We start from the raw sequence: 23,994 nt of genomic DNA, 5'->3' as shown, positions 1-23,994 counted from the left end.
TAGCTTCATGTTCCCTATCATATTGGATATACTCAGTATCATGGGTACAGGGGTGGACTAGCAGAGATCTTGTGGGGCCCACTATACCCATGACACCTTTAAAATGGCAGTAATAAATTGTTATATACTTTTTCTTCAGGCCTCTCCTTTAAAACAGTGCCCCACCTGACCATAAGTTGTGTGTGGTATTGCAGCTGAGCCCTATTCACTCCAATGCAGACTTGTTTTTCTGGCCCTGAGTGGGGTCAGATAAACTCACCTCTCCTGGACTCAGCGTCCTCTTCGGCGCTCTTGCATCATGTGATTAGGCCCCAGTGGTCACATGGAGCACAGTGGCGTAATGACATGGGCATGACAAGTATCATGCCTGACCCTGGGGCTTCGCCAATGGTGTCTCTCCAGGGTAGCAATCTAGCAGTCTCCTTGCAGAACGCTTGGGGTCCCTGTACGGAGGTTAGAGGGTGAACTTTGGGCAGGTTACTTAGACAGTGCTCTTGAGATTGGGCCAAAGCATAATGATCGTGGTGGCAGGGAGTGAGACCGGGCCCGGCGAAGTATGGGGCCCACAGCTAACTGGAGATGACCGGGACCTCGTAACACTATGACAGAGGTCGGGGAAAGCCTGGTACCCCAACCACTATACATATTGTAAATGAAAAGGGCCCCCAGCCGAGTCCATTTTCAATAGATACTAGCCCAGGGGAGGTGACTTAAAATAATAAATAGATAAACTCACTTCTCCTGGGTACAGCGTCCTTTTCGGCGCTCTTGCATCATGCGACTGAGGCCTGTGGTCACATGGAGCACAGCGGCGTAATGACATCAGCGTGCCCCCACATGGCCACTGAGGACCAATCAGAGGCCTCAGCAGGGACATCAAGAAGATGGCCAAAGATGCTGAAAACAGCCGGAGCCATGATGCTCCAGAAAGTTGAGGCCAGGTGAGTATAAATGTTTGTTATTTTTATTCGCCTTCCCTGGGGTCTGGCGAGACAATAATTTGCACTCAGGCCCACAAGACTCTTATTATACCTCTGGGCCAAAGTGAAACGGGCGGCAGAGGGGTTGTGAAATACAGTCCTATGAAAAAGTTTGGGCACCCCTATTAATCTTAATCATTTTTAGTTCTAAATATTTTGGTATTTGCAACAGCCATTTCAGTTTGATATATCTAATAACTGATGGACACAGTAATATTTCAGGATTGAAATGAGGTTTATTGTACTAACAGAAAATGCGCAATATACATTAAACCAAAATTTGACCGGTGCAAAAGTATGGGCACCTCAACAGAAAAGTGACATTAATATTTAGTACATCCTCCTTTTGCAAAGATAACAGCCTCTAGTCGCTTCCTGTAGCTTTTAATCAGTTCCTGGATCCTGGATAAAGGTATTTTGGACAAACAATTCAAGTTCAGTTAAGTTTGATGGTCGCCGAGCATGGACAGCCCGCTTCAAATCATCCCACAGATGTTCAATGATATTCAGGTCTGGGGACTGGGATGGCCATTCCAGAACATTGTAATTGTTCCTCTGCATGAATGCCTGAGGATTTGGAGCGGTGTTTTGGATCATTGTCTTGCTGAAATATCCATCCCCGGCGTAACTTCAACTTCGTCACTGATTCTTGAACATTATTCTCAAGAATCTGCTGATACTGAGTGGAATCCATGCGACTCTCAACTTTAACAAGATTCCCGGTGCCGGCATTGGCCACACAGCCCCAAAGCATGATGGAACCTCCACCAAATTTTACAGTGGGCAGCATGTGTTTTTCTTGGAATGCTGTTTCTTTTTGGACGTCATGCATAACGCCTTTTTTTTATAACCAAACAACTCAATTTTTGTTTCCAAAATGAAGCTGCCTTGTCCAAATGTGCTTTTTCATACCTCAGGCAACTCTATTTGTGGCGTACATGCAGAAACGGCTTCTTTCTCATCACTCTCCCATACAGCTTCTATTTGTGCAAAGTGCGCTGTATAGTTGACCGATGCACAGTGACACCATCTGCAGCAAGATGATGCTGCAGCTCTTTGGAGGTGGTCTGTGGATTGTCCTTGACTGTTCTCACCATTCTTCTTCTCTGCCTTTCTGATATTTTTCTTGGCCTGCCACTTCTGGGCTTAACAAGAACTGTCCCTGTGGTCTTCCATTTCCTTACTATGTTCCTCACAGTGGAAACTGACAGGTTAAATCTCTGAGACAGCTTTTTGTATCCTTCCCCTGAACAACTATGTTGAACAATCTTTGTTTTCAGATCATTTGAGAGTTGTTTTGAGTAGCCCATGATGCCACTCTTCAGAGGAGATTCAAATAGTAGAACAACTTGCAATTGGCCACCTTAAATACCTTTTCTTATGATTGGATACATCTGGCTATGAAGTTCAAAGCTCACTGAGGTTACAAAACCAATTTTGTGCTTCAGTAAGTCAGTAAAAAGTAGTTAGGAGTATTCAAATCAATAAAATGATAAGGGTGCCCATACTTTTGCACCGGTCAAATTTTGGTTTAATGCATATTGCGCATTTTCTGTTAGTACAATAAACCTCATTTCAATCCTGAAATATTACTGTGTCCATCAGTTATTAGATATATCAAACTGAAATGGCTGTTGCAAACACCAAAATATTTAGAACTAAAAATGATTAAGATTAATAGGGGTGCCCAAACTTTTTCATAGGACTGTATATAAAATAATGGCTCCTTTTTTACCACAATTGCGCCACCCCTGTCCATGGGTCATTCCTGGTATTGCAGCTCAGATCCTTAGAAGTGGATAAAGCGTGGGCCGCGATGACTCTATTTTCCTAGCACGAAGGCAATCACTTCCGTCACTGCCTTACGTGTTTTGCACACACAAATTTTCCGTTGAAACTTTTTTGTATTTCTAATAACATACATTACCTTGTGTTATATTAAAAACTAGCAAGCTGTGACCCGCTGTGCCTGTGCTGATCTACCGTACTACAAGCAGAGGGAAGGTGACGTTCCCCTCCCCTGCCCGCCCGCTCGGCGTAACATTAATTCCATGTTGTCATTTTCAGTTTTAATGAGTTTTGTTACCTTTCCGTTACTTCGCTTATTGCTGTTTTTTATACAATTATGATTATTTTTTCCTCTCTGGTTATAGAAAGCGGAGACTTGACAGTAAAATTACATAGTTACTGCGATCTACGATACGATGAGGTGTGAAGGGAATATTTCCTCCAGACATTCTGTAACACCTTCATTCTCCTTTGTGAATTGCTTTGAAATGACTTGATAGTCCAAGCAGTTTTTTTTCGCTCGGAGCGACGTCTTGACCTACTCCTTGGTCTAGCCTGAAGTCCGCTCATTGATGTCTTCTCGCGCTCGCTGTGTACATGTCAGCTACGGTTTAAGCGGATTCTACTTTCTGTCAAATGTAGATTAATTGCTGGAAAAATCCAAGCGGCCCCTGCAAAGGCCAAGAGTCTCTGCGGAGGGTTTCCTTTATTTTATCTCAAGTGACGGACAATGAGCGATGGAGCCACCAACATGTAGACATGGATATTCTTCCTCCTGACTCCGTTGTACACATGCATGCTTGGCTCTGATGTGCATGTGTGTGTAACGTGGACACTGAAACCACAACCGGAATTGGACAACTTTGCAGCAATTTGCAAATGCTGAGACAGGTAAGGTAGGCGTCTTACATTGGTAGTCTTCAGCAGGTTCCCTTGCACAAGATCTGCTGGGACATGGGGGGTCTACTTCCATGTGGTGGACTCATCCATCTGTTTGTTGAGAACCAAGACACTTGCACGTCCCCTGTCCGAGACTTACCACTAGAGATGAGCGAACCGGTTAAGACAAAACCAAATTTACTAAAGTTAAACCCAAAACTTTTAGGTTTTTCAACCACTAGTGACTAATATACTGTATATACTCGAGTATAAGCCAAGTTTTTCAGCGCAGTTTTATACTCGAGTCAAGTGGCAAGACACCTGTGGGCGGCCGCTGAACCAGCGCTGCTGCCGATAGGTGAGTGGTGAAGCAGCACTGTCTCCAGGACTGCCCCAAAACATCTTAGGGTGGCCCTGGAGACAGCGCTGCTTCACCACTCACCTATCGGCAGCAGCGCTTCTCCAGCAGCCACCCACAGTCAGCAGCGGGCCTCTGCTCGCTTGCACTCCAGACCCCCCCCCCCCCCCCCCACTGCTCCATCACATGCCAGGTGACATGGCCCCGTAAGCTCAGGCCCGCAGCCGGCATGTGTCTTTTGATCCCTAAACTAACTTAAAGCAACCCGAGCGGCCTTCTCCTACGCTGGTCCAGACATCTACGTATCAGCGTAGGCGGCATCATCACGCCTCCTACGCTGAGACGTAGGCGTCTTACTGCCGGGTGAAGAGGAGGCGGCAGCAGCCGGTAAGTAAAATAACTTTTTTTTTTGCTTTATAATAGGCCGCTACATGCTGGAGTATCCCCAACCTCCCCGGGCCTGCTCACTGCCGCCCCCGCTTCCCCTTATAGTATAGGCGGCGGAGGCCAGCAGTGAGTAGGCCCGGGCCGCGATCCCACTGCCGCTATTATTATACCTGGGGGTCTTTTCAGACCCCGAGTATAATAATCGGAGCCCCAGGGGAGGTGAGGGAACATAATAAACACTGTTACTCACCTCTCCGGGATCCTATGTTACTCCTGGTAGGCTTTGGGCCTGTACGGTAATGTGTCAGACGTCACATGGTCTGGAATATTACCATATAGGCCCAAAACCTGTGCTAGTAGTAATAACCTGTTACTGCCAGCACAGGCTTTGGGCCTATATGGTAATATCCCAGACCATGTGACATCTGGGACATTATCATACAGGCCCGAAGCCTTCTAGGATTAACTTTGGATCCCAGAGAGGTGAGTAACAATGTTTATTATGTGTCCTCACCTCCCCTGGGGCTCCGATTATTATACTCGGGGTTGGAAAAGACTCCTGATTATAATAATAGTTCATGGGGAAGGGGTGGTGGCGTTTTGGTTGTCTATCTGTCCCTTCACTGAGCTTGAAGACTAGGGAGGTATCATATCTTACTCTGGTGATCAGGCAAAAGTAGATATCTCCATGATAACGAGATTCCCAAAAGTAGACATGTGCCTTAGGCTTTGGGCCTTTAACTTCAAGCATAGAAGTAAGATATTAATATTCAGTTTTTCCAAATGAAGTGCGCACAACTTTATTTTCCCTTTCAGCGGGTCTCCTTTAAGTGCATCCTCCCAATTTGTGGGCCGTGATATAATAAGTACGTCTCGGCTTCATGCTGATTCATTTTGCCTTTCACAAACAATAGCCACGTAATCACCTTGTGAGACAAACAATCGATCCTTCCCAGATGTCATCCGCACTTCATCTCGCCGACTCCCCCCCGTCTATAATATATGTTATTATAGGTGTCATATACCGCACCGCGCTCTGATGACAATATAAAAGGTCGCACTGATGACTGTTTCTAAGTAATTCAGAGAATGTTCTGTAATAATGTTGTACTGCTCGGAGTCAGCCATCATCTGTACTGAGAGATCATTATGAGTGTCCACCGCTGCCGCCGCCACCGCCAAACCTGACGCCTGGAGCTCCTACCCCCTATTATCTTATGGCTGCCAAATCTCCGGACCCCCGAGAGGATCCCACAAAAAGGGGTAAAAAGTAAGTAAAAAGTAAAGTAAAAAGTTCCCACATCTCGGCTGTTTCATATGTGACTTAGACATGTTATGTGTTGGTCATATCACAAAAAAAAAAGAGGCGTGATGAGCACAAAGGCAAGTAACACTCCAAAACAAGCTGTGGGTTCAGGAATAGGGGCACGACCTCTACTCACATTCTATTCTCCAAGACAATGTCTGTCAAATATTGGCAGGTCGGAATTTTTTAATAACCATTTAGTGTGATAACTACCGCCATACAATACCTAGATAATACTCCCGTACACATAATGCTACAACGCAGCCCAAATAATACTGCAATATAGTGTGTTTGTGAGCAGTGGCGTGACTAGGAATGGTGGGGCCCCGTGGCGAACTTTTGGCATGCCACCACCCCGACCGACACCGACCCCCTCCTACGCATTCCTGCGCGCTCTATTATGCCCCATAGTGGCCCCTGCACACAGTATTATCCCCCATAGTGGCCCCTGCACACAGTATTATCCTCCACACAGTATTATTCCCATAGTATTATCCCCCAATGACATCAGACGACTAGGCCAAATCCTTCCCGAATCGTGGAGAGGTAAGTAACAGTGTTTTTTATGTTTCTTACCTCTCCCGGGCCGCCGATCATCATACTCGGGGGTCCAAAAAGACCCCCGAGTATAATGATAGCAGCGGTAGCGGCTGTCACCAGGCCCCTAATGTCCTGGGCCCTGTGGCAGCTGCCTCTGCTGCTATGGCGGTAGTTACGTCACTGTTTGTGAGCACTAAGGAGGCATTATACTGTATGCAGGAACTAATGGGGCAGTAACTGTGAGTGAAAGAACTAATGCCGGGTTCAGACGGGGTTTTTTGGTCAGGATTTTGACGCGGAATCCGCGTCAAAATCCGGCTCAAAAAACCACCTCCCATTGAATTCAACGGGTTCCTTTTTCCTCTCGCAGAAAAAAGAAGCTTACTTCTAAAATTCCAGCGGTTTCCTGAAAGGGTTTGAGGAGGCGGACTCACATTAAAGGTATTATTTATGGTGAGACTACTACTTTAATATATTTATTCCATTTTTCTCGAAATTCAGCAATTTTTGCTTTGCCTTGTTCTGCAGCCATCCGCTCGGAGGACTGAATGCGCTTCCCAGACAGAAACAATACACCTGTGTAATGGGGAATCTAATATCCTGGCAGTGAATACACACAATGCATCTGCTTATATGAGAATAGCAGGAAACAACAACACATCGCCCGGCCCGTCTGCATGGCTGCTCCCTTTCTTCCACGAAGATAGAGTTCTTCAAAGTAATGCTAAAAATGCCAAGCAAGCGGAGCAGCGTATTGTGTAAAACCAGCGGCCAAAACCGGCAGCTGGTAACGTGGCGGCATTCACTGTCAGCAGACGGCTCCCGGCGGCTTTATATTGGGTTATTCATTCCTATGCCGGGAAAAAAGCGACAGCTGCTCCTCTACATTTTGTAAGTCAAACAGAAAATTGGAGCGTCTCCGCAATTCTGACACATAGACAGGAATAGAAAGAGATGGAAACTCTTTGTCTCAATTTAAAGGGATTTTCCTAAAATAAAGTCTGCGTATAAATGAAAAGCTTGACAACTTTCTAATAGACTTTATAGAGCAGATTTACGCAGACTGCCGTACAACTAGTTACCAGCTCCTACGTGGTGTCCGATCAGATGTTCTGCTACTAATAGCCCCATTATGGCTGCAGCACATTTCACATTTCTCTCTGAGGCAGGGGGTATGTATAATACAGAGCAGCCTGCCAGCTCTCCTATCCATTACTACTACTACTGGTTTTCGTACATCTAATTCTTCCAGGAGTAACCATCAAATAGCAAAACAAAGGGTCATGTGCAGGGTCGGACTGGCCCACCGGGGAACCGGTGAATCCTCCAGTGGGCCCCGAGCCTTGACTATCAGTCCTCATTTCCCCAGTGCAGATGCATTGGCCAGGGGCCTGATCGGGATTTTCAGGGGCCCTGATAATCAATGCATTTGTTTTGGGAAAATGAGCACTGATAGTGGCAGGGGCTGGATCGGTAACCTCGGGGTCGGCAGCGCTGTAATGATTCAAGATGCCCGGCTGCCGGCAGTTTCCCAGGGCCCTGACACACTCAGAGGCCCCCTGCCAGTCGTATACTTTCCCTATTAATATAGGGAGTATACATCAGGAGGAATGAGGAAGAGCTCTCTCTGCACCCCGGACTTGTAAGAAGACCCCAGAATGCTCCCTCATCCAAAGCCTACCACATCTAACACTCTTGGAGACAAAGCAGCACCATCTACTGGATCCATGACAAACCCTATTTAAACCACTCCATTTTAGACTCAACTATACAGAGAAGCATAAAGTACAAAGCTTTGCTTCCCTTCCACTTCTTCGGTCCCCTTTTGAGTCTGTTGGTTTCTAAAGACGGACTTGACCTAGTAACAGGGAGCGAACAGCAAGTTAGCTATAAGGGAGACCCCTAGTGGCAGGGATTTTACAAAGGGTTTTCAAGCAGAAAACAGAAACATTTGTGAATAAAGTGCACTGCATTTTGGTCCAGAATCACATGATATATTAAAACTTAGTGGCCATTTAAAGAGTCAATAATACTGCCATACAATTCCTATTGTAGATAATACTAACCAATTTTCAATTACTTCTACCAGCTCTTCTGCCTTTTTCACTATCTCAACAATAATATTAAGCAATAACTCCACTATCCTTGAATGATAATGATCATGAATGAAGCACCTCATGTGAACGTGGCCCAAGCATGACCATTTACAACCTACATAGAAGTCTTTAACTTCTTAAAAATATACAGCCTGACCATCCCATAGAAAACATCACTGCCATATCATCATGTTGCAACAATATCACATCCATTCGGAGACTCCCTCGCCCATTGGAACACCCAACGAACGAACACCCAATGGATCCCTTTATAGTCAATGGGGTCTGTCAAACTCCATGTGTCCAATGGACCTGAACAAAGAAAGCAAGTAAGGATGGTGGATACCTTTAAGGGTCCATTCATACAAATTCCTCTTCATTGTACCTAGTATGAAGGAACCCTAAAGGTTGGCCACATACGTAAGTAGTATGACAAGGGTACATAAGAAGGCCTCCATGTAAAAGCTTTAAAAGAAGTTGCGTAGGACTTCAAAAACATGGCTGCTTTGTTCTCCTCAGGAAGTGGCATCATACCCGTTGGCCACGTGGCCATTCTGAGGCACATGGGATGGAAATGTGTGACCAAAAAACACGATGTCCCTTCCTGAGAAGAAAAAGGCAGTCATCTTATTGAGTCCTACGCAACCTCTTTAATGGCGGCCATATTGGTTTTTTACCTACTTTTCCCACTAATAGCAGAATTTTGACAACTTGGTAGAAACTTTTTGACATTTTTGGTAGAAACGCCCTTCAGATAATATCAATGGATGGGACGGAAGTTTTTTCTTACCAGTCCATTGCAAGTGCTTATCGCTGCGTAACCAGTCCCGGCCTGGGGTTGTTGTACCGTGCCTGTGAGGTAACAGGACAGTCCCGATGGCGGCGTAATCCGTAGTCCACTTTGGTTTCCATTTCGTCTTTCGAGAATATAGTTATCGGACAGAAATCCTTCATTTACGGTCAAGTTAAAATACAAGTCTTTAGTGCCCTGCTGGATCCTGTAGTGCACCCGCTCAGGACCCGTGTCTCGCTTTCGTCGCTTAAGGTGTTCATGATGACTTAAGGTATAGGATAAGAAGTTTCCGTACTCGTCCACCTTGACGGGATCTACCACTTCGTACGCTGGAGGTAAGTTACTGATGGGAGGATCTGAAAACGCCAGAAGATGACAGAACTTAATATCTGATAACAATAACACAAAGACTATGATCGTCGGCCTCCATTTTATACACAGATTTGTCAAAATTGGTGCCAAGGAAAGGGGAAACATGGCAACCAATCAGACTCCAGCTCTCATTTGTCAGAGGCCTTTTGGAAAATGAAAGCAGTGACCTGATTAGTTGTCATGAGTAACAACTCCACTTTCATTTGTATCAGGTTCAATACATCTTGACCAATATGGCTGTAGCAACCAATCACAGCACAGCTTTTATTTTCCTGTTGCAGATTATGGGCATATGTCTCCCCTCAAATAAATACAGACCCCAGACCAGACCGCTAAACTAATACAGACCCCAGACCAGACCGCTAAACTAATACAGACCCCAGACCAGACCCCTAAACTAATACAGACCCCAGACCAGACCCCTAAACTAATACAGACCCCAGAACAGACCCTAAACTAATACAGACCCCAGACCAGACCCCTAAACTAATACAGACCCCAGACCAGACCCCTAAACTAATACAGACCCCAGACCAGACCCCTAAACTAATACAGACCCCAGAACAGACCCTAAACTAATACAGACCCCAGACCAGACCCTTAAACTAATACAGACCCCAGACCCCTAAACTAATACAGACCCCAGACCAGACCCCTAAACTAATACAGACCCCAGACCAGACCTCTAAACTAATACAGACCCCAGACCAGAGCCCTAAACTAATACAGACCCCAGACCAGACCTCTAAACTAATACAGACCCCCGACCAGACCCCTAAACTAATACAGACCCCAGACCAGACCCCTAAACTAATACAGACCCCAGACCAGACCCCTAAACTAATACAGACCCCAGACCAGACCCCTAAACTAATACAGACCCCAGACCAGACCGCTAAACTAATACAGACCCCAGACCAGACCCCTAAACTAATACAGACCCCAGACCAGACCCCTAAACTAATACAGACCCCAGACCAGACCCCTAAACTAATACAGACCCCAGATCAGACCACTAAACTAATACAGACCCCAGACAAGACCCCTAAACTAATATAGACCCCAGACAAGACCTCTAAACTAATACGGACCCCAGACCAGACCCCTAAACTAATACAGACCCCAGACCAGACCCCAAAACTAATACAGACCCCAGACCAGACCCCTAAACTAATACAGACCCCAGACCAGACCCCTAAACTAATACAGACCCCAGACCAGACCTCTAAACTAATACAGACCCCAGACCAGACCCCTAAACTAATACAGACCCCAGACCAGACCCCTAAACTAATACAGACCCCAGACCCCTAAACTAATACAGACCCCAGACCCCTAAACTAATACAGACCCCAGACCAGACCCCTAAACTAATACAGACCCCAGACCAGACTCCTAAACTAATACAGACCCCAGACCAGACCTCTAAACTAATACAGACTCAAGACCAGACCCCTAAACTAATACAGACCCCAGACCAGACCTCTAAACTAATACAGACCCCAGACCAGACCCCTAAACTAATACAGACCCCAGACCAGACACCTAAACTAATACAGACCCCAGACCAGACCCCTAAACTAATACAGACCCCAGACCAGACCCCTAAACTAATACAGACCCCAGACCAGACACCTAAACTAATACAGACCCCAGACCAGACCCCTAAACTAATACTGACCCCAGACCTCTAAACTAATACAGACCCCAGACCAGACCCCTAAGCTAATACAGACCCCAGACAGGACCCCTAAAGTAATACAGACCCCAGAGCAGACCCCTAAACTAATACAGACCCCAGACCACACCCCTAAACTAATACAGACCCCAGACCAGACCTCTAAACTAATACAGACCCCAGACCACACCCCTAAACTAATACAGACCCCAGACCAGACCTCTAAACTAATACAGACCCCAGACCAGACCCCTAAACTAATACAGACCCCAGAGAAGACCCATAAACTAATAAAGACCCCAGACCACACCCCTAAACTAATACAGACCCCAGACCAGACCCCTAAACTAATACAGACCCCAGACCAGACCTCTAAACTAATACAGACCCCAGAGCAGACCCCTAAACTAATACAGACCCCAGACCAGACCCCTAAACTAATACAGACCCCAGATTAGACCCCTAAACTAATACAGACCCCAGATCAGACCCCTAAACTAATACAGACCCCAGACCAGACCTCCTAAACTAATACAGACCCCAGACCAGACCTCTAAACTAATACAGACCCCAGACCAGACCCCTAAACTAATACAGACCCCAGACCAGACCCCTAAACTAATACAGACCCCAGACCAGACCCCTAAACTAATACAGACCCCAGATCAGACCCCTAAACTAATACAGACCCCAGACCAGACCCCTAAACTAATACAAACCCCAGACCAGACCCCTAAACTAATACAGACCCCAGACCAGACCCCTAAACTAATACAAACCCCAGACCAGACCTCCTAAACTAATACAGACCCCAGACCAGACCTCCTAAACTAATACAGACCCCAAACCTGACCCCTAAACTAATACAGACCCCAGACCAGACCCCCTAAACTAATACAGACCCCAGACCAGACCCCTAAACTAATACAGACCCCAGACCAGACCTCTAAACTAATACAGACCCCTTTAGACTGATCCAGAGCCCAGGTCAGACTGTACAGATTCTCTCCTCCTTCCTTCGCTTCCTCTTTCCTCCTATAGACACCACTGCAGACATTGTTGTGCTCCTGGCCCCGTCATAGTCTGTGGTGGCCTCTGGGAGTGAGAGGGATAGCACAAATAAGAGAGGAAGGGTCCAGCCATGTAGACTATAGATGCCAGGCTAGTCATGCCGGTGACTGCGTGCAGGCTAGCCAGATTACGGGAAGGCTTTGTCTCCTTCTGGATAATAGGCTGTACTTGGTAATTTGTTCTATCAGCCATATTCCTATGCCATATCCATCTGATCTATTAGCTGAGGCTTCTTCTTATATAATATATTTCGGATGATATAAACATCTGCACTTCTTTATTTCCAGTTTTAACTTTGACCCAAAAACTTGCGTTCAGAAATATTTGTCTTCAAAAGCACAGAACGGAGTTAATTTTATCTGACTTTTAACATCCTTGTTCCTCTCGCAGCTGCGAACGAAATGTGCGGTTACCAGAGGTGAACTATAAATGCAACGAACATCCAATGTTCCCGCGAATGTCGCCTAACTGGACCCAATCTGCTCCGCATCAGACATGTCTCTTAGCTGCCAACCATCAACAATACCTAGAGGTGGGCGAAACGGTTCATAACAAAACAGAATGTTCCACATCGTTTGGGTTTTAACAAAATAGGGGGTTTAGATTTTTCCAGGCTACAGGGTTAAATATTTTTAGCTATTTATAGTAATACTGATGTATTGCAGTATACTGTCCGATCAATTGAATTTTACAGTTGCAATACCCAGCCTGGCCACTGCACAGTGAGTGGAGCTGTCTGCTTTACTGATATGATCTTTTCCTATCTATCATCTTGCAACCCCTTTAATTGTATTTCTTAGAAGTATTGTCTGCTAAAATGTGTATGCAATATAATACAAGGACATTAGCTGTATGTAATATCTACTCATATGGTGTATATATTATTGATATCGTATACAGAGCGATAGATCTAACAGCCGATTCTATAAGTGAAATAGAGTTAAACGGTGGAGGTCTCTCCGCAGACCCTCCGTCCTAGTGAATTACAGTATCACAGATAAATCAATAGCTGAGATGAGACTCTGGATAATGCTGCGCTCCTCAATGTCTCTATTAGTTCATCTTCACACTGTGCATTTGTCTTCATCAGCACTTTACACGGAAGGGAACAGGAGAAAGGAAAGACTGGAAGACGGTGAAAAAAAACAGGTATAAAACATTCTACTATAACAGACCACTATATGCACTGGCCAAACAGAGGACTGTTATCCTATGGTATTGGAAAAGTCAGAAAAGATCAGTCCAGCACAAACAATCAGAATATGGAAGCTAGACTAGGGACAACCAAATAGCAGGCACCTGGATGAGCAGGAAGAGGGTTTAAGTATCGCTCCTCAATTATTAGCTGGATGAGATTAGGAGAGCTCTGAAAACTGCTGAAGCTTTACAGTTTGGCCTGGTAACCCTACACTTCCTATTATCTATCTCTAGCTCTCTATCTGATTCTGTAGCAGGGAGAAAGTAAAGGGCTGCTGTAATTCAGTTCTTTCCCACTCTCTTTTATATTGAAATGAATGGAGTGTACTCTACTAAGATGTGATGCAATGTATACAATTCCCGGGTAGAGCTACTCCCTAAAATGGTCTAGGAACAGATTAGGTCTGAATCCCGCAAGTAAACTTCAGAAGGAGTCTCAGCACTGGAGAGGGTTAATTCTAAAGATAAAGTTTAAACAACAGTCCTTCTCCCCCCCCCCCCCACACTTGTATTTGTAGAGCAGAGGCGCCTGTGGAGATGAGCGAGTACTATTCGAAACTCCCGTTTCGAATAGCACGCACCCATAGGAATGAGTGGAAGCAGCCGGCACGCCGACTTTGCAGGCGGCCGGCCACTTAACCCCCTGCGTGCCGGCTGTGTCCATTCATTCCTATAGGTGCATGCTATTCAAAAAAGGAGTTTCGAATAGTACTCGCTCATCTCTAATCACTATGTAGTTGCGCTAATTCAAAGGTAGATAATTTGGCGAGGGTTACGTCTATGGTATGACGTCCAAGTACACTCACCGATTTTCCATGGATCCATGTGTGGGCAAAGACTCCGTGCTGCAAAACTCAGAACATGTCTTATGCTGCTCATTGTTTGAGGCACGGACATGCCCAGAGAAGCCCATGGGAGACTGGAAACAACGGAGGGTACACTAATGCCAGCCAGCGAACCCCATAACAATGCCTCCCTGTAATCCTGGTGGGGGTCTTGGTTGTTCCCACTGCTGTGTTTAGCTCCCGCACCCTATCCCCTTCTGCTGGTACCTCCCCTTAGCCTAGCCTTCTCCTCCTGCTCCTGCCCTTGGCGTTACTCCCTTAAGGAGTGCGCTAGTTTCTGCCAGACTACTCCATTACCACATCCTGACTGAGTCTCCATTGATTGACCTTGACTTGTTCCTGACGTTGTCACTGATCCTGACCCTGTTCTGCTGATCGTCTTTGTCAGACCCTAACCTGTCTCTGAGCTGCTTGTCCTGACCTTTTGCCTATACGTGACCTTGAATGTCATTACCAGTCACTGACCTCGACCTAGTACCTGACCTCCTTGTCTTGCCCTCTGGTGCTCTGCAATGGTGTCTCTCTGACCCTAGGCAATGCTCCACCAATACGTAACCTGGTAGTCTCCCCACAGTGAGGTCCAAATACCAATATGGAGGTTAAAGGGTGAATACCAGGGAGGCTACAACACCTTTGAGTCCAATTGGTTGTCTTCCTGTGAGATCTTCTATGGGCGCTGCATTATGGATTCCGTATACGTGAGGACTGTTGTATTACGTTGCAGCTAATGCTATCTTGTTAGAGACTGGACCCAAGCATGGGCTGACATATGTTTCTTGTCAAGCGTTTCCTGTGCACATGTTCCTGCTGTCAGCTCGCTCTCTAACTGGAATGTGGACGCTTCTGAGCATAGAATTGGCCATTTAATGCTCCATTGTATTAACAATAGCCAAGCTCAATATCCCCATCAGTAAAATAAACAGATGCCCTGTGGCTCCGCAACGTATTGTCTCCTTCAGGTCTCCTTGCAGATGATAGAATTTCTACACAACCTCTCGCCAATTCCTGCAAATTTACACATGAAAAATGATATTAAAGCCTGTAGAGATGAAATAGATAGTGCCCCCTGCAGACTCAGTGTATGAAGTGCTACTTTATCTGTCATGTTCTGCCTTCCCATGTGGCGCTGCACATCCTGAGCATGGCATGGGGCGACCATTACAGGCGCAACATTAAAAGGAATTAGATATTTATGGAAGTGCATGAGGGACGTGAGCGGAGCCCGAAATAGAGAGTACGCCGAGGAAGATTTGTCTGTCTAATAGACTGCAGGGATTCCATCTCTTTACTAGTAACCAATGCAGAGAGGTCAGGCAGGGCCCGCTAAAGCAGCTATTTCATGGGTCAGCTGTAATGTAACTGCAAACAGGACTTTTCTCTCTGCATTTTTCTGCCCTTTTTCGGTAGTCCCTCAAGTGGACCCCACAAACGTAAACTTGTAAGCTCAACAGCCTGGACTCCGTACTGATACATTGTAGCAAACTAGCAGAGAGATTTGTGCAGATGCTGCTGATGTATCCAGTCTAGACAATGCTCTGTGAGCGCAACAGCCTGGACTCTAGACTGATACATTGTAGCAAACTAGCAGAGAGATTTGTGCAGATGCTGCTGATGTATCCAGTCTAGACAATGCTCTGTGAGCGCAACAGCCTGGACTCCACACTGATACATTGTAGCAAACTAGCAGAGAGATTTGTGCAGATGCTGTGGTTGTATCCGGTCTAAGACAATGCTCTGTGAGCTCAACAGCCTGGACTGCAAACTGATACATTATATCCAGACTACACAATGCTCTCTGAGCTCAACAGCTTGGACTCCACACAGATACATTGTAACAAACTAGAGAGATTTGTGCAGATGCTGGCATGCGTGCAATATTTTGTCAAGTGTGAAAAAGTTTCCAGCTGTCACAAAGCACAAACCTGCAGCCGAAGAGTTAACATTGAGCTCTGCTACATCTGTATAGATCAGCGCTGTGTTATTACTTACTGCATTTGTATTTATTTAGTGGCAAGAAACCAGACCCATAAAAAGAGCAGCGATAAGAGAATATTCCCAGCTGAGAGCAGACACAGAGATGGATCTGGACTGGAGCTATAAACACAGCTGAGAGCGGCGGCCGGAGGAAGACATACTGTAACTACAGGAGACCACCAGGAGGGGGGCGAGGAATAATAGATAGATAGATAGATAGATAGATAGATAGATAGATAGATAGGAGATAGATAGATAGATAGATAGATAGATAGATAGATAGATAGGAGATAGATAGATAGATAGATAGATAGATAGATAGATAGATAGATAGGAGATAGATAGATAGATAGATAGATAGATAGATAGATAGATAGGAGATAAATAGATAGATAGATAGATAGATAGATAGGAGATAGATAGATAGGAGATAGATAGATAGATAGGAGATAGATAGATAGATAGATAGATAGATAGATAGATAGATAGATAGATAGGAGATAGATAGATAATAGATAGATAGATAGGAGATAGATAGATAGATAGGAGATGATAGATAGGAGATGATAGATATAGATAGATAGATAGATAGATAGATAGATAGATAGATAGATAGGAGATAGATAGATAGATAGATAGATAGGAGATAGATAGATAGATAGATAGATAGATAGATAGATAGGAGATAGATAGATAGATAGATAGATAGATAGATAGATAGGAGATAGATAGATAGATAGATAGATAGATAGATGATAAATAGATAGATAGATAGATAGATAGGAGATAGATAGATAATAGATAGATAGATAGATAGATAGATAGATAGATAGATAGGAGATAGATAGATAGGAGATGATAGATATAGATAGATAGATAGATAGATAGATAGATAGATAGATAGGAGATAGATAGATAGATAGATAGATAGATAGATAGATAGGAGATAAATAGATAGATAGATAGATAGATAGATAGATAGATGATAAATAGATAGATAGATAGATAGATAGATAGATAGGAGATAGATAGATAGATAGATAGGAGATAGATAGATAGATAGATAGATAGATATATAGATAGATAGATAGATAGATAGGAGATAGATAGATAGATAGATAGATAGGAGATAGATAGATAGATAGATAGATAGATAGATAGATGATAAATAGATAGATAGATAGATAGATAGATAGATAGATAGATAGGAGATAGATAGATAATAGATAGATAGATAGATAGATAGATAGATAGGAGATAGATAGATAGGAGATGATAGATATAGATAGATAGATAGATAGATAGATAGGAGATAGATAGATAGATAGATAGATAGGAGATAAATAGATAGATAGATAGATAGATAGATAGATAGATGATAAATAGATAGATAGATAGATAGATAGATAGATAGGAGATAGATAGATAGATAGATAGATAGATAGATAGGAGATAGATAGATAGATAGATAGATAGATAGATAATAAATAGATAGATAGATAGATAGATAGATAGGAGATAGATAGATAGATAGATAGATAGATAGATAGGAGATAGATAGATAGATAGATGATAAATAGATAGATAGATAGATAGATAGATGATAAATAGATAGATAGATAGATAGATAGATAGATAGATAGGAGATAGATAGATAGATAGATAGATAGATGATAAATAGATAGATAGATAGATAGATAGATAGATAGATAGGAGATAGATAGATAGATAGATAGATAGATAGATAGGAGATAGATAGATAGATAGATAGATAGGAGATAGATAGATAGATAGATAGATAGATGATAAATAGATAGATAGATAGATAGATAGATAGATAGATAGGAGATAGATAGATAGATAGATAGATAGATAGATAGATGATAAATAGATAGATAGATAGATAGATAGATAGATAGATAGGAGATAGATAGATAGATAGATAGATAGATGATAAATAGATAGATAGATAGATAGATAGATAGATAGATAGGAGATAGATAGATAATAGATAGATAAATAGATAGATAGATAGGAGATAGATAGATAGGAGATGATAGATATAGATAGATAGATAGATAGATAGATAGATAGATAGATAGGAGATAGATAGATAGATAGATAGATAGATAGATAGGAGATAGATAGATAGATAGATAGATAGATAGATAGATAGATAGGAGATAGATAGATAGATAGATAGATAGATAGATAGATAGGAGATAGATAGATAGATAGATAGATAGATAGATAGGAGATAAATAGATAGATAGATAGATAGATAGATAGATAGATAGGAGATAAATAGATAGATAGATAGATAGATAGATAGATAGGAGATAGATAGATAGATAGATAGATAGATAGATAGGAGATAGATAGATAGATAGATAGATGATAAATAGATAGATAGATAGATAGATAGATAGATAGATAGATAGATAGATAGATAGGAGATAGATAGATAATAGATAGATAGATAGATAGGAGATAGATAGATAGATAGATAGATAGATAGATAGATAGATAGATAGATAGGAGATAGATAGATAGATAGATAGATAGATAGATAGATGATAAATAGATAGATAGATAGATAGATAGATAGATAGATAGATAGATAGATAGATAGGAGATAGATAGATAGATAGATAGATAGATAGAAGATAGATAGATAGATAGATAGATAGATAGGAGATAGATAGATAGATATTAGATAGATAGATAGGAGATAGATAGATAGATAGATAGATAGATAGATAGATAGATATTAGATAGATAGATAGATAGATAGATAGATGATAAATAGATAGATAGATAGATAGATAGATAGATAGATAGATAGATAGATAGTCATTTTTCACAGCCCTTTGCACCTCGGCCGTGTGAATCTAGTCTTAGGGGGAGTTTACACGGAGCAACATGCTGCGTGATGTGGCACGTATACGGCGTGTGAGACTTTGCAGGCCGTATACGCGGCTGCAAAATGACACAGTGTATACGATCCCGGCTCCCATTGAAATCAATGGGAGCGTATACGGCCGGCAAAGTCTCACACGCCGTCTACGTGCCACATCACGCAGCATGTTACTCCGTGTGAACTCCCCCTTACTGTCTTAGTCATATTTGAGTCATTTAAGTGTAATGTCTAATCTAGGTAAAGCTGAGTGAATGTACAGGTCTGAGAAAGCTGGGTGTCCTCATTAGTCCTCGCACTGGCTATTAATGTGATGTATATGGCAGTCAGATGAGAGGACAGGGCTGGGCCAAGGGCCTGGAGAGCCACAGGCCAGAGTAATGGTATGAGCTGCGTTCTGGTTTCTGAGGTGCTAGGCCTACACTCTGACAGTGGGGGGCGCTGTATATACTGTGGACAGGATTTGTTTTACTGTGGAGCTGTCTGACACAACAGGTGATGTGGGTGGGTTGCACATGACCGTATGCTAGCCAATGGCAGCACAAGGAGGTGATCCATTCCCTGGTCCATTGTGGTCCCTACTCTCGGCCCACACATGGGACTACCCTGCTGTATACAGATCCTTATCTGTATGTATTATACATACTATATACAGTATAATGTGTATATACAGTATATATAAATGCTATACATAATGTATAGTGTACGTAGTAACTGTCACCTGCCCTTTATTGATGATGAGATGACTCTGCTCCTGTCTCATTCTACACAGCAAAGCCAGCAAGTGAGCAGAATACACAGAATACAGAAGTCGTCACATTATGGTAATTTATACAAATTACAAAAATTACAGAAACATGTTTATATTTAAAAAAATAAATAAATCTCATGTATCTATCTGAGAAGATAAATGAGTGGCGCCCCCGCTGACATGTGCTGCCCCCGCGCCTGTCCTGCTGCCACGCCTGACACTGATTTCCTATGAATATTTATGAGCTCTCTGAATATTGATACCAGAGATTCCTCTAATATTCATTATATAATAAGTGTCAGTGCTGATGTGTGGCGGGAGGGGAGGGGGAGGGGGGGTAGACCGCTGCAGGGGCAAAGCAATCAGAGAGTGGAATCATCTGCCGAAACTATCCAGACAGGAGAAGGGTAGAGAGTAAATAGGAAAAATGGGGAAAGAAATGGTGTGCGTTATGAGGTTCTGCAGCAGCTGAGGTGTGCATTATGAGGTTCTGCAGCAGCTCGGTTGTACGTTATGAGGTTCCGCAGCAGCTCAGGTGTGCATTATAAGGTTCCACAGCAGAAAGTGGTCTGTGGTCTGTATTATGATGTTCCACAGCAGCTCAGGTGTGTGTTATGATGTTCCGCAGCAGCTCAGGTGTGCGTTATGAGGTTCTGCAGCAGCTCAGGTGTGCATTATAAGGTTCCGCAGCAGCTGAGGTGTGCGTTATGAGGTTCTGCAGCAGAAAGTGGTCTGTAGTCTGTATTATGATGTTCCGCAGCAGCTTAGGTGTGCGTTATCAGGTTCTGCAGCAGCTCATGTGTGCATTATGAGGTTCCGCAGCAGCTAAGGTGTGTGTTATGAGGTTCCGCAGCAGCTCGGGTGTGTGTTATGAGGTTCCGCAGCAGCTCGGGTGTGTGTTATGAGGTTCCGCAGCAGCTCAGGTGTGCGTTATTGTATAATTATGATGTTCCGCAGCAGCTCAGGTGTGCGTTATGAGGTTCCGCATCAGCTCAGGTGTGCGTTATTGTATAATTATGATGTTCTGCAGCAGCTCAGGTGTGCGTTATTGTATAATTATGAGGTTCCGCAACGCCTGTGCCGCTCATCTGCGAATCATCATTACGTTCTGACCCCATACTACCGTACAATATATACATCTATCCCCAATCCTATGTACAGACGTGGCGCTGATGTAGACAATGTGAACAACGCTCTGACAACACCGCATGACAGTTATTTAAAGGGACAGATCGCAACAATGTCAAACCACAACATTGTATCACCCCCATAACAACACGCCGCACGCACACCACACATGACGGCAGCTGCTCGGGTAGTCACTGACCTTTCCGCTGGACATGATCCCCAAGGCAAAAAGACGCAACGTAAAGGAAGGGAAGGAGGAAGGGAAGACGCGTGCGCCGGCCTCTGTTCACACATTGCAGCATGTCTGAGACGGCCGCGGAGAAAGTGCAAAAATCTTCATGAAGTGGAAGGAGAAGGAGGAAGGCGAGCGGAGTGCAGGGTCCTGATGGTTGAGGGAAGGTGCATTCCTGGATTTGGGAGAGGGGAGTGCTTCCAGGCCCCAGTGTCTGGTTTCTTTAGAGGAGGGCTCGGTTTGGGAGTTCCCAGGGAGTCCTCTTCTTCCATCCCCGCAGCAGCAGCCGCCGCAGATTCCACTTCTAGGGTTTCATTAGCCCCAGGAAAATCTGCACTTTCCAGTCTCCACAGTAAACTTTCCGTGACCTTAATTCACTTTCTCCTTCGTATTGGACGGATGTAGCAGAGCCGAGTTTGTTACATGTCATCCAACTGAGCGCAACGTCTGCCTGGAGTTTACATGTCCTCCCCATGTGTGCGGGGGTGTCCTGCGGGTTCTCCAAAAATGCTACAAAATGGGTCCTAGTGATCTGAGTGACCTTGGATGATGGGGGTGATGGTAACCTTTGTAAAACACCACGGAGTATGATGGCGCTACTGTAGGAAAGTCACAGGATGTTTACTGTTTAGCTTGATTACATCCTGAGTGAGGATGTAGTAGAGCTGAGTTTGTCATTTGGCTCAGTGTGTGATCCAATGATGACGCATATAGATGTATTACTGAATCAGGATGTAGCAGAGCTGAGTTTGTCATTTGGCTCAGTGTGTAACCCAATGATGACGCATATAGATGTATTACTGAATCAGGATGTAGCAGAGCTGAGTTTGTCATTTGGCACAGTGTGTAACCCAATGATGACGCATATAGATGTATTACTGAATCAGGATGTAGCAGAGCTGAGTTTGTCATTTGGTGCAAGTGATCCAAAGGTCGCTCAGTTCTATATATTCCCGACTCAAGAGTTTGTCATATGGCACAATGCAATACTGAATCAGGACGTTGCAGAGTTGGGTTTGTCATTGGGCAAGGGATCAGACCCCCACTGAGCAAACACTTATTGCCTATACCTTTAATCTACCGTCTGTGTATCACAGGATGTAGCAGACTTGTGTTTGTTTGGCACAGTGTGTAAGGATTAGATACATTACTGAACCAGGATGTAGCAGACTTGTGTTTGTTTGGCACAGTGTGTAAGGATTAGATACATTACTGAACCAGGATGTAGCAGAGTTGGGTTTGTCATTGGGCCAGGGATCAGCGCCCCCCACTGGGCAGACATTTATACCCCTTTACTTAGTGTCTGTGTATCCTGTTACCATCACCCACAGAGTTAAGTGACATACTCGGCTCTGCTACGCTTGTCTCAGGATTTCATGTTCCTTTCTATCCTCCTTGAGCTTGCGGCTGTGCGATAAGATATCAGCGCGGACTCTGGGAATATCCTGCGCGGGAGCGAAACAATCTGAGAAATCCTGAAAAGACTCCAAATTCTTAGATAATTATTCTGCTGGGAAAATAGAAAAACACAAATAGGAAAAGTCCTAGAAATGTGTCCAAGAAAGTCAGAGAAAATTGTGTCCTTATGTAAGAAACCGACCGCCATCATACAGCGTAAGACTATACTACTCCTATACGGGGACCAGCAGCTCTCTGCATTACCCCCAGAGTATATTGGCTCAAGCATTGGCCCTTGGCAGGGTCAGAAGGGCCCGACCGCCCCCTAAGGTTCCAATAGGGAGTAACAATAAGATTCTGCTGCAATAGTATTGACAAGTATAGGAGTCTGTATGGCAGTATTACTGGGCAGTACATGGCATAGTTACAGTATATGAGTCTGTATGGCGGTATTACTGGGCAGTACATGGTATAGTTACAGTATATGAGTACTGTATGGCGGTATTACTGGGCAGTACATGGCATAGTTACAGTATATGAGTCTGTATGGCGGTATTACTGGGCAGTACATGGTATAGTTACAGTATATGAGTCTGTATGGCGGTATTACTGGGCAGTACATGGTATAGTTACAGTATATGAGTACTGTATGGCAGTGTTACTGGGCAGTACATGGTATAGTTACAGTATATGAGTACTGTATGGCGGTATTACTGGGCAGTACATGGTATAGTTACAGTATATGAGTACTGTATGGCAGTGTTACTGGGCAGTACATGGTATAGTTACAGTATATGAGTACTGTATGGCGGTATTACTGGGCAGTACATGGCATAGTTACAGTATATGAGTCTGTATGGCAGTGTTACTGGGCAGTACATGGTATAGTTACAGTATATGAGTACTGTATGGCGGTATTACTGGGCAGTACATGGTATAGTTACAGTATATGAGTACTGTATGGCGGTATTACTGGGCAGTACATGGCATAGTTACAGTATATGAGTACTGTATGGCAGTGTTACTGGGCAGTACATGGTATAGTTACAGTATATGAGTACTGTATGGCGGTATTACTGGGCAGTACATGGCATAGTTACAGTATATGAGTCTGTATGGCGGTATTACTGGGCAGTACATGGCATAGTTACAGTATATGAGTCTGTATGGCAGTATTACTGGGCAGTACATGGTATAGTTACAGTATATGAGTACTGTATGGCGGTATTACTGGGCAGTACATGGCATAGTTACAGTATATGAGTACTATATGGCAGTATTACTGGGCAGTACATGGTGTAGTT

The 23,994-nt window shown here is 43.8% G+C and overlaps 1 protein-coding gene across 1 annotated transcript in view; it reads right to left on the bottom strand.

Moving 5' to 3' along the window:
* ADAMTS12 (ADAM metallopeptidase with thrombospondin type 1 motif 12) overlaps positions 1 to 21,413 on the bottom strand; it is a 343,281-nt gene extending 321,868 nt beyond the window's left edge. The window contains exons 1-2 of the mRNA XM_075268182.1: positions 21,260 to 21,413; positions 9,125 to 9,483 (exon numbers count right to left, since the gene is read on the bottom strand). Coding sequence (XP_075124283.1) covers positions 9,125 to 9,483; positions 21,260 to 21,362 — 462 coding nt within the window. The 5' untranslated portion in view covers positions 21,363 to 21,413. The remainder of the gene's footprint in view (positions 1 to 9,124; positions 9,484 to 21,259) is intronic.
* Positions 21,414 to 23,994: the final 2,581 nt, after the last annotated feature.

The sequence above is a fragment of the Leptodactylus fuscus genome, chromosome 1 (assembly GCF_031893055.1).
Source record: "Leptodactylus fuscus isolate aLepFus1 chromosome 1, aLepFus1.hap2, whole genome shotgun sequence".
NCBI lineage: Eukaryota > Metazoa > Chordata > Amphibia > Anura > Leptodactylidae > Leptodactylus > Leptodactylus fuscus.
This window is presented reverse-complemented; position numbering and strand designations above follow the sequence as displayed.